Below are 12,970 nucleotides of genomic sequence, written 5' to 3' on the forward strand. Positions count from 1 at the left end.
AAACTACTAGACTGATTTACATGTAGGGGAAAAGGGGAAAAAAGTAGGTAAAAACTGAAAAAGAGATAAAGTGAAAGATTAAATTTTGTGAAATTCCGTAATGTTCATTTTTTAAATATTTATCAAACTTTCAATTGTGTTCATTTAATATATATATACACACACACTCAAATCTATCAATAGCGAAGCATTACCAGGTCTGCTAGTAGTAAATCGTTAATTAACCTAAAATTCAGCTTGTAAATCAATACATAATGAGTTTATTGGCTGCAAAAGAAACAAAAAGGAAAAAGAATCAACTTACATTTAGGATTATGAACCTATATGTCATGTAATGTTAGATCTAAATACACTACATACATATTTTTTTCAATATATTGATATTATTTATGAGCAAATTTAACACAACTCTTATATAGCAACTGTACAAAACTAAATATTTATATAAAAAATACCATCTTACAACAAAAATAACATACCTAGCCCAACAATTCCGAGTGTGTCCCCTCGTATCCTGGCACAGCCTTGAGCGGCTTCTCTAACTTGTTCTGGACCTGTAAACTTTTTGCCTTCCCGCACCATGTTGGCCAGCCAGTATGTGCGTCTATATAGATTTAAAATAAGACAAAGGGTTGTATCTGCTACTTCTTCTACACCATAGCCAGGCACATTGCATACAGCAATACCTAATTCTCCAGCAGCCTATCAGAAAAAAAATCAGTTTATAAGCCGAAATAGGAAAAACGCACTAAAATTTTTAATGCTAAAGAAATATATAATATCTGATATATAGTGTAATATTTATATACTTTTTACTTTTGTCCACATGCTTTCAAAGTTATATATTTTTTAGTTAAACATGTATATACAATATAAATATATATGCATCCCACTCACATTTCAGTGGGTTTGATATGTTAATTTTCAATAGCACATTCAGCAAAGTGAAATTTTTTTTCTGGGTGAAAAACGCTTTCATGTTATCATCACTTGGAAGTGTGTATCAGGTGATGGCACAACTGAATACTGAGTACTCAATTAACTTACAGTGAAGAAGAGAAAAGAAAACTCTTGAAGGTTTTATTGCCTTAAGTGGATCTTCACTCATTAATATCCTTAGAAAGGCTAGCATTAAATAAATAGGTATGGAAGTTGCCTACCAACCACCATTATGCTGCTTATGACACTCAATATAATATGATAAAAGAAACATTTTCTTAAACACTGCAACTTAAAACGATTTTTAATTTTATATATATATATATATATATATAATAATTTTATTAAAAAAGTATACTTTCTTAAAAAAGAAAAAAAAAACAACATGAAAATCAAAGCATTGTTAGATCTGTTAACACCTTTTTTCTTCTTTTTACTCAAGTCATTTCCTGAAGTCTGACATACATTTTGTTGAACACTTAGTTTGTAAAAATGCACACTAGCTCTACAAATTTGACCTCTAATTATATACTAAAGTCCAAGTACAAATCTTATTATGAATATCAAACAATTTCATGCTTGGCGAGGGGAAATTTAATACTGAATATGCACATTTTGCAAACAGTACATCACAGAAACATTAATTACATAGAAAAAAGAAATGGAATTGCCAATGTTGTGAAATACTGAATACTTAGATCACTCTTAAACAATGTTGAGTGGAGTTTCACCACATAATTCTGCTATTTATTAAAGGCTAATGACTGTAGCAGTTAATGCTATTCTAAAGTATAAAACTGGCTTATCAATAATAAAAATTTAATCTTGACTGCGATTTGATACTACATAAATTATTTTTCTCTTGTCTTAATGTATATAAATATAATAAACAGATGTTATCCGATACCAGCATACATTATCATTAATGAAGCAAACTTGGACCTGAACACCTAAATCAGTCTGCAGATCTATAATACCCAGAAGCAGCTTCTTCTTCTCTCTTCCTTCTAACGAATTGACAAAATTTTAATTAAATGAAAGTATATTACTCTCTTTCAAAGTTTCCTAACTGCCATAAAAGTTATTATTAGATTCTGCTTAAATAGTGTTCTTAACTTAAACATCTCCCCCACGTTACATAAGTTAAACAGTCCCGGAGAAGTTTGCAACGAGTCAGGGAAACTTAAAGAAAATGAAGGACTATTCTCCCTACCGCGCCATGCCGTCAACTTGCAAGTAATACATGAAGTTTGCAGCTTAAAACTTTTCCGAATAAACTGTTCGCACGATGAAACTTTATTTGTAGGGGAACTATCCTCCATAGGAGAAGGGACATAGAGGGAGGGATAAGGGGAAAAGGATTGTGAACGAATGAGAGGAGGGAGATAGAGAGGATGAGGGATTAAACTTTTCTCAGTTTATATACCCTGTTTTACCACATTTGCTTTTTGAATCTACAAAGCATTTTATAACATCACGACTGACAGAAATATCAAATGGTATGAAACTACAATATTACTGACAAACCACTGCTTTTGCAACTGACCCAATTAATTTTATTGTTGTAATACACAAAATGCTTTTGTTTCTCAGAACAGTAATGAATTAATAATATCATTTTCAGCTAATACTATCAAATAAAAATTCTCCATCTAAATCCAAAAATGAGATGGTTTAAGAAAAAAATATTGTTCTTAAATCTTTGTGAAAAATTATTGCTTCTACTTTTCTCTCTCTCTTTTAGTTAAAACATATTTTATATAAAGAAAATACTATCATTTTTATTATTTTCATACTGTTTTTTTTTTAAACAATTCAGTTTAGCAATAAAAATATTAGTATTAATACCTTACCACCGATGGATTTAATTTTATGTAGAATGTTGACATGTCATCAATTTTTCACTAGAAAAAGTTGTTTTACTTATTTACATTATTAACAAAAACTCAACATAAAAAATTCAATAAGTCAAACAGAATTAAATAGCACTACTCACAGTCTCTACTTATAATACCACACTCTTTTAAACTCTAATTTTCAGCAGTTATCATACCTTTTCAGAAAAAAAATCAACGAACCATTAGTCCTATTGAAATGGGAAAAAATAACTACTGCACTTTGTAATTGACAAACGATTGTAAAAAATTCTGCAAAATGTGAATAGTATTTTTAATTTATGCTTAAGACAACAACATATAAGAAAAAAGCGTTAGTGTTATAAAAAAAAAATTAATCAAAAGTACAGGAATAATTTTTGCTTTAAAGTATTTCCTTTTAAAAATGCTTTTAATAACTACAAAGGGAGGTAAGATTATCCAAACATTGATTTTCTGGCTGTCAAAGTATTTGGACTGCATACATCTATAATAGGCAATTAAAAAAATTAAAAAATGAATACATTGAAAAAATCTAAAAAAACTATTCATAAAAAGCTTTGTTTCTACAGGAAATGTATTTTTATCAATATTAAATTTTACTGGGTTTTTTAATTTGTATAGCATAAATCATACACGATTTAGTCTGTGTTAAACTAATTAAAAATTAATGTAATTTGTTTTTTAATGATGAATTAATCACAGAAGCAAACTAAGATCGTACATAGAATGTGAAAATGGAAATTTGTAAAACATGAGAAAAGCCATGCCTAATCGGGATTTGAACCCGGGACCTCTGGATAAATGTGTTAAGAATAATTACAAAATTAATGTTTGAATAAAGGATTAATGAAAAATGTAATACATATGATATACTTTTTTTTATTTTCCAATAATCCGGATTCGGCCATGCTAAAGTCAATCTACTTAATTGACCTTCGCAAAGCCAAATTTGTATAATCGACATTGTATTTTATTTCTCAAATTCTTCTTGAATGATGCAATTAGAATTTCAATCACCCACATTGCTGATTTTTGCGAGTTTTTATCACTTTAATAATTTTGGAAAATTGCAAATAAGTAATATAATAGATTAAAAATTGATCATTCTAAGGATATTAGAAAGTAATATTTATTTTTACAATAATACTTCTCTTATATTTTTAATCACATTAATAATAGAGAAATTTTAGTTAACCATTTAAAAAAAAAGTTGAAATATGGTTTCCTGAAACATGTCTGACTTTTATGGCTATTTAAAATAATATCTTTCTCTCTACTTTATGACATGTTTATCTATATTCAACAGGAAAACTAAATTACAGCTGTTTATTGCCATTTTAATGGCATTTGTATATACTTTTAATCACACACAGAGATTTTTTCCCATTTAAAAGTAATAAAATTAGCAATTTTATTTCCCAAACTCATTTTTTTTTAAATATTGGAACTCATAACAGTTTGGTACACTCAATGGTTAGTCATAATAAAAGCAATTTTTAATATTCTGAAGAACGCATTAATGTTTTTTTACATAGAATCTATTTACGTTGGGTTATGGTTACTATATTGATTTGAGTTGTGATCAGTTGTCACAAGATTTCATCAACCAACTGAACTGTAAAGCTGTACATAGAAATAAATATCATGAAACAAACCTGTGAAACTGTTATGTAAAGTTACTACTACTATCTGCATTGGCCTTAGCATTCATTACCATTAGCATTTGGTACTGAATTTATTGTTTTTATTTTTTTCCTGTTTAAGTGGTATTTCAGAATTTTTTGATGGTATAATGGTATTATAATAATAATTCTTGTTTTGATAAAATAAACAAATATGAAAGTGAACGTGATAAAAAAAAATGTTCTGTTTACAGATAAAAACAAATTCATTTAGATAAATGCAACAGTAAAACTACACAGAGAAAGAAAATTCTTTCTATTAAGTAGTTCAACTGAGCAATGTAAAAATCTTAATTACATTAAATTAAACTAATAACTTATGTATCATTAATTTATGCACTTCACAGCAATTTTATTGTCAAAGGAAAAGACTAAACTAACTATATTCACAATACTATTGCAACTATTAGGCCTTAGAAAAAAGGACAATATGTTTCTTTTCTTAACAAAACAATATAAACAAAACTGAAACGGGCAATAAAAATATGGATTAACACTGGCACTTCAAAATGCTGGTAATAAAGTGAACCAAACTTAATCAGGTAACAAATGTTTCCTCTGTTTTATTCATTAAACTTTGTTAACGTTATCATTTTAAATTAATTATGAACACATTTTTATAATACCTTAAACTTTACCACTTGTAGTGGAAAATTAGAGTTCATGAACCAAAAATAATGCCAATTTTTGGACTGCCATCCGAGTGGTAAAAATCTACCAAAAAAACAGTTTAATAGGAAACAAAATTTTTCAAAACCAAGCAAAATGTTTGTTTTCTGAAGAAAGAAAAAAACTGGCATATTTATAAAATAATAGTATTTATGTCGATCAACTTTTCACCATACACTCTTTTCCTAACCCTGATCCATTCTTTCCTATTACAGCTTCTGTAGGTGTAGGTCTGACCCTGTTAGAATCTATATTCAGCCAATCCAGAAAAGGTGTTTCCAACTTCCAGAAAACAGATTCTGAGAATCATGTTTCATGGACAATTCCCCTAATATCTGTTAGTAAAATTCTTATTGGATAGAAAGTCAAATACTCATAAAAAAAAAGATTGAACTTACAAATCAAGATAAGAACATATTTTTTTTTGAAGCCATGAAAAAGTTGCATAATAATATTACATTCTGTAAAAATATTTTCAAAAATCCAGCGTAGTTTTTACAAATTACAACGTTCAAAATACTGACATAATGTAGTAAGCATTAAAATACATGGTTAAAATAAAAAAAATTACTTAAAATATACTACATCAAAAAGTTACAAAATTTCAACAATATAAATAATGCTCACCTTAACATCAATATTATCGACTCCACTTCCAATACGGACAATAATTCGAAGCGTCTTGAACTTTTCTAGGTCTTCCTTTGTCAATATGATCGTATGCCACATTAATGCCCCAACAGCCTCATTTAATACCTGAAGAAAATTCAAAAAGTGATTCATAATGGAAATGATTTATGGGTGTTGAAAAATATTAAAATATACAATACATACATACCAAGAGATAATGGTTGAATAGACAACTTTTACGAAGATGAACAATTATCTGATCAACTTACACTACTAATGAGGCATCTGAGATATTCAGTGTAGTTTTAGTTAGTCCAGTGTAAATTATTTGCATAAATGTTGCATATCCTTTGTTCATAAAGTGATAGTGCGTTAAAATATAGTGTATTTCACTAAGCCTGTAAGGGTGTGTATGTGTGAGTGTTATAATTAATGATCATTATATTGTTTCTACCCAAATGCAAATCCATATATCATACTGAAGAGAATTGTGGAAGTGACGATGTTCAAATTATAACAAAAGTTAAATATTAATCTGTTGATTTTACACAATCAAAGGTTAACTGCTATGCAACAATATTGTTTTATGAAATAATCCCTATATAATTATTACTTTTGCCAGTAAGTAGATGGGAAAAATCAAAGTCCTAGGTACTTCTAAAAAAGTATTTCTTTAATTAAATGATACCAGAGATGTACTTACAAAGTAAATACATATGATGTTAGTCTACATTCCACAAGATAAAAATATGTTAGAATGGTTTTCTTCATTTGGTTTCACAGACTCATTCATTGGTTTTTTCAGTTCAATTCATTTACATTTTATAAATAAATATCTGTAGATGTTAAAAAAAAAGATTTTATAAATAGTGTATCAGAAAGTTTCACGGGACTTTCATAACCTATTCTACTAATGAAAATGATGGAAAAATTTCATATAAAAAAATGACTTTGCTTCACTTTGCGAGTTACAGCTAGTGAAAGATTTCGCACAGATTTCAGCTACCCCAGAGTGAAATGGAGTCGTACTGAAATTTTAGGATGTTAATTAAGGGGCAAATTAGTGATTTCTTATGGATTTGAACGAAAAATTGAATTAATTAGGTTTTAGAATTGCATCTACAATACAATTGTATCTAATTGTTTTTTTCTTCATGTGACGACATGAGCCAATAAGTGTCATCAGTGAAAAACGTTTTTCATTTTAATCTCTATTTCTATCTTTTAATTCACACAATGCATCTCATGCTGTAATAAGTTATTGTGTTTACCATATGACAATGTAGTGGAGTTGACCCAATATTCGCAAACAACATTAATGAAAGAAATAATAAACATAATATTTCAATTCTGATTTGTATTACATTTAGAACCTCAATGATATTTCATTAAATCGAAATGCATTTTAAAATAATAAAAAAGCAGATAATACCTTCCTGAAATTCGTTATTTATACAGTGGAAAAATAATTATAAATGAAAAGTTACCCAAGATTTCTTTTCTGGGGTGGAGGTAATTTATGATGACGTTTTATTGTACAATTATAATTTTCTGTTTGAATAAACCAAAAAAAAAAGTTTAAAAAAATAATCAACATTTTTCCTTCTTCTCCACCTTCCAAGATTTTTTTTGTATTTTTCTAGGATAACTATGTTAAATGGAATAAACTAAACAAAATTCCACTAAAAAGTAAACAACCAATAAAAAGTTACTTAAGACTGCTACTTATTGATGAGGGGGGGTAATTATGATAAAATTTTATTACCTAAAAAAATAATAAATAAAGTTTATTATTTAAACTTTTAATAACATTTATTAAAACTTTTGCAAAATTCAAAAAAATTGATATTTTTAAATCTTGATCGGCTCTCCAATCTCCAAAGTAATATTTTGGGGCACAAGTGCTATTACTATGCCTAGGAAGAAAAAAATTCATTTAAAAAATACGCAATAAATAAAAGATTTATTTAAGATTTTTCTCGGTTTTGGGGAAAATTTTGCAACATAAAAATTTGCATGCGCACATGCACTAAGCTTAACAGAAAGTGGTGATATGTTGGCAAAATTTTGAGAAAATTAACTACGAAATTATCTACCCCACCCTCTGCAGATACTGATTCCAAAATTTTGCCAACAAACTGTTACATATACAAGAGTCTATGTACAAAATTTCATAAAAATCGGTTTATCCAATCAGTTAGCTTAAAACACGGGAACGTATGTAGTCACACCAAACATTACCCTCCCCCTTTTTTGGGAGGGTATCTGGGTCATGTAACGTCGAAAAGTGAAAAAAAGAACCATATCCAGTTTTCTGACTTATACCATACTTTCCTTCTTGCAGCATAGCTAAGATGCTAGGAAAGTAAAAATATATAATTTTTTTTTTGTAATAAATAAACCGTTAATTCCAATGAAAAAATTGACAAGCTAATACGATAACTAAAAGTAAAACAAGATGTGTAGTAGTTAACGTTCCAAAATGTTGTAAAACTTCGCCATTCAAGTAACGTTGCAATTTTATACATAAATAAAACATTAATAATAATGAAGGTCACAATAAAAAAACAACTTCAGCAAAATATGAACGAAGAAAATGCGTGTGATACGAAAAATCGAAACTGTTTATATTCTCACAAATAATTCAGTCACTAAAAATACAACGTCGGCACAATACTCCAAATATTTACGCGATTAAAATTAATTCATAACGAATGTTACTATAACAAATGCAATATCAAAAACAAAGCGTCGCTCAATCAGATCATGGTCAAAGTTACAACAGAACATGGTTACTCAAAATTAAAAAAAAACACCCTCTAACTTTGTCGAACCGTTTAAAGGTGAATTAGAATTAATTCGCTTAATAATCGGGATAAAAAATCAATAAGGTTAGTCCTTGATTATTTTTCTGTATCATTTAGTCACGATTTATTTCATTACTGAAATTGTTCTTCAGTAACTAAACAGAAACCTAAAGAATTACCCTTTTTGACCTAACTCTCAAAAAACTCTCAACATCAAGTCCGTGTGGAAAGTGTTAAAAATAAAAAAATATAACCTATTAACTAATCCTTTTTATACCTCCACGCTAACAAAATTGGACATTTCTCAACAGACTAAATAATTAACCGCTATTTTTTTCAGTTAAAAAGCATCTTATGTTCGCTCAAATTTGCTGAATAAAAAATAGTGTGCAATAGTTCAAAGTAACCATTATAAAGGGGATACACATACTTGTACAATGCTCAACAATGCCAAATATGTTATTACCATTTTTTTATATAACTTGTCAATCGAAAGGAAAAATGTAAGTAAGGTTTTTTCTTTTCAAGTTACCAGCGTAAGATCGAGAAGGGTAAAGGGGTAGTCGTCAAATAAGACTAACTATTTTTCCGAAATTTTTGAAGGCAAAATTTACGTAATTAAATGAATTTTAAGTTAAAAAAAAAAGATTTGGGAATAAAACAAGGGCACTACTGATTTTTTTTACTTACTATGAAGTAAGAAATACGCGTTGTTTCAAAATTTAGAATTACATTCTTCGCAATAACCACTGCCGTACCGTCTAAGTAAAGTTCAAAACATTTCTGGTTTTTATCGAAGAGAACTATATTCTACTGCATTTTTTAAAATTATTTTTATCAATAATTACATTTTTATTTACAGCTATTACAAGCTATATGCTTGTATAACATAGTTATAAAAGTATACACGAAGGGGTTTAGGTCATATTTTTTAAACATTTTAATGGCATTATTCTACACAGGATAAAGAAAAAATGTGGTCGCGATTGCTTAATTATACAAGCAATTTTGATATCACGTGAGATTCATCATATGCAACTAACTGCCTTTTCAGAGCGAGAAGCGAGCGGAGGAAAAACAGAGGAAATGCTGCTTAACTTATCGATTACGTTTTTGTGGCAAGTATAACATTCTGTATTGGATTGTAAGCAAATTATGTTTTACTAGTATATTTCGTAACATAAAGCGCGCTTTAGAAACTGTATTCTTGTGTGACATTACAACCACTGCCACGTTTTATACGTCCGTAATTAAATAATTTCTATCTCATAAAATACAAAATGTAGGAGTTATTTTTTTTTTAAAGTGTATATAAAGATTAACACTGTAGAAGCAAAACCTTTTGTACGACTTGCATCTTCATATAACGGTTAACAAAAATTGCATAATACTAAATTATATAAAGAAAAAGGAGGCAGACTAACACAACTTTCCCGAGAATAATTATACGAGAATTTATTCATCCCATCAAAACGAATATTCTAGAAAAAATATTTCACCGGCATCAATGTATCGGATAGCATATAAATCGCGTTAATAAATTTCAAGTTTTTATTTAAACAATGTACGGAATTAAAGAGAAATGACTAAAATTAGTTAATCTCAGTTTCATTTGAAATATTTATTAAATTAATATTTTAGAAACCATAATCAATAAAATAATAATAACAACCAATTATTAAATCGCTATAGAATTAATGAAAATTAAAAGATGTATGTATGAAATATTTGGGAAAAAGGCCGTTTCCTGATAGTGCTTTTTTGTAAATTTTACTAATATTGAAGAGACAATATAAATAAAGTACGGAAAAAATTTACCACTTTGAAATCTTTATAATTTTCTAATTTTTTTATCTTCCTATTCCACCGGCGGATGTTTTAAAAAACAGCATCATCATATCACCCTTATAAAAAAACATTCCATCAAATTTCGTTTACGTTAACGCAGTCCGTAAGTATCAAACGTTAACAGAATTTCGTTATCCTTTCCACTTCGTTGAAAGAGTCTACAGAATGAAACTAAAGAATCCTTACAACATTTGTTTTACAGATAATTAATCGCAATATAAACAGCATTTATTTAAATTCATATATTTGAGATATTTTAGGAAAAGGTGGTTTTTTGAAATTTAATTTATTTATTGTTTTGCAAATGTTACTGATATCAAAAAGGCAATAATAAAATTTACCTTTCACGCATCTTTATCGACTAATGAAATTTCCGAACACCGTATTTCTTCACTCCTCGTTAGAATAAATGCTCCGTAAACTGAAGTCAACCTTCCAAATTGTTAGTTTCTACGAAAATCCATTCCTGTGACATTACGCGAAATACGAGTAGAGGCATCTATACACACACGCGCGCACACACACACACACACACACACACACACACACACACACACACACACACACACACACACACACACACACATATTTTGTTTTTTGTTGGATCTCGATATTTCATGATCCTTTGAGACAGAATATTTATATCTCGGTGAGGAATTTTTGACAAAGTAGGATTATTTTCTGTCAATACATCCTACAATAGTCTGGAAAATAATTAAAAAGAACAGAAATAAATATTTAAAAAATCAAATATACTTACATAAAATGTCAAAACCATTTTTTTTAATTTTTTGAGAGAAAACAAGCCTATAAAAAAGCGAGACCTGGGTTTGGCGGATAATAAAGATATTTATTTGGTTTAAAGTAACTCTTTATTCACGATAACGCAATAAAACAAAATATATAAGTTTATCAACCTACTGAACTAAAAGTAACACTATTACATTAAACAATAGTCTGTGTTAATTAATTTATTAATTAACTAAACCTAACAGTTTCCTTGACTCACACTAAGGAATAATACGAAAAAAAGTTTTGAATTCAATAGACCGGAAATCGATAAATGAACTGAACCTCGTTAAATAAATTACTTTTAAAACACAAATAGATTTTCCACCGCACATAATACAATTACATAAATTTATTGTTGTGTATCGCATCATCCCCGCTAAAGCGAATATTTTTATAATATACGTCATATATAATATAGACATATAATGATACGTCTAAATATGTTATTAAGTTATAGGAAATTACGATTACCGATCGAGTAAAATAAACATTATAAACCAGCAAATATTATTCCTGAATAAAAAAAAAAAAATCAATACACTCAAAGACCAGCAATTCGATTATAGGCCTCTGCAAGCAAACAAAATTCTACCCACATAAATAGAAACAAAAACCTTGTTCTGTAACGGTCAAATACTATCAATTTATCAAAGGTCAATACTATACTATTTATCAAAGAGGAAGAGGTTTATAAAAAAAGAGTTCTAAAATCTGAACGACCGAAAAACATTGATCATTACTTAAGGATACAGATTTAGGCAGAAAGCTATCTTCTTTCTGGTTTAAAGGTAAATTCATATAATACCAAAGTGCAATTACGACGAACCCAACTAAATTTGGAATACAAAGAACCGAAACCCAATGAGAACAAATAAGGAAATAATATTTGAAAAATTTTTCAGAATTCTTAAAAACTTGCTTATACTTTTTATTTAGCCTTATAATCAAATTATCATGCATTGCATGCGTTTAATTAGCAGGTTAATTTGGATTTCAAAAGATAACCTCCGTTTTGCAGATTTTGCAAAAGTAATGGTGGAATACTAATATTGTATTGTAACCCGACCGTAGTAACTGTGCAAAATTTCATCAATCGACAACGTTAGGAAGTATGTTAAATTAAGGATACAAGATTTGAGGACAAACATGAAAAAAAAATTGCGAGTTAAAGAAAAGCAAGTAAAAAGGCTCTAGAAATATCTACGTGATTTTCTTTTAAAATAATCTTGTATTTAAATTCTGTTAAGCAATTTATGAAATCAGTCCATTTGGTAAGGAGAAAAGTTTTTATTTTTATATATCCGAATTGAACTAAAAACCACGTCTCATTTTTAATGAAAAAAGCCTATTTTTTTAAACACAAATTAACAGGATTTTTTACACCCAAAAAAACTTCGGTAAGTAAAAAGTTAGTCTCATTACTTTTCTCACACACCTCGTATGTATATGTATGAATCTCGCATAACAAAAAAACGATAAGCCGTAGAATGTTGAAATTTTGGATTTAGGACTGTTGTAACATCTAGTTGTGCACCTCCCCTCCTTTTGATTGCAATCGACTGAACCAAAGTATCCAAAAAAAGCCCAAAATCCAGAACAATTTGAATTTGGACTTTTTCTTAACTGCAGTAATAAGCTCTCATCGAGAGCTTTTCAACAATATATCATAAGCAGTACTTATTTTCATCGGTACCACAATTATGGCCAAATAAAATTTTAATTAATG

General features: G+C 28.5%; 1 protein-coding gene across 10 annotated transcripts in view; it reads right to left on the minus strand.

Moving 5' to 3' along the window:
- CtBP (C-terminal binding protein) overlaps nucleotides 1-12,970 on the minus strand; it is a 284,561-nt gene that overhangs the window by 84,526 nt on the left and 187,065 nt on the right. For all 10 annotated transcript variants that reach the window (XM_075367884.1, XM_075367866.1, XM_075367872.1 and 7 more), the window contains 2 exons: nucleotides 5,795-5,923; nucleotides 480-702 (listed from right to left, as the gene is read on the minus strand). In XM_075367884.1, coding sequence (XP_075223999.1) covers nucleotides 480-702; nucleotides 5,795-5,923 — 352 coding nt within the window. The remainder of the gene's footprint in view (nucleotides 1-479; nucleotides 703-5,794; nucleotides 5,924-12,970) is intronic.

This window comes from Lycorma delicatula, chromosome 1, assembly GCF_047948215.1.
Source record: "Lycorma delicatula isolate Av1 chromosome 1, ASM4794821v1, whole genome shotgun sequence".
NCBI lineage: Eukaryota > Metazoa > Arthropoda > Insecta > Hemiptera > Fulgoridae > Lycorma > Lycorma delicatula.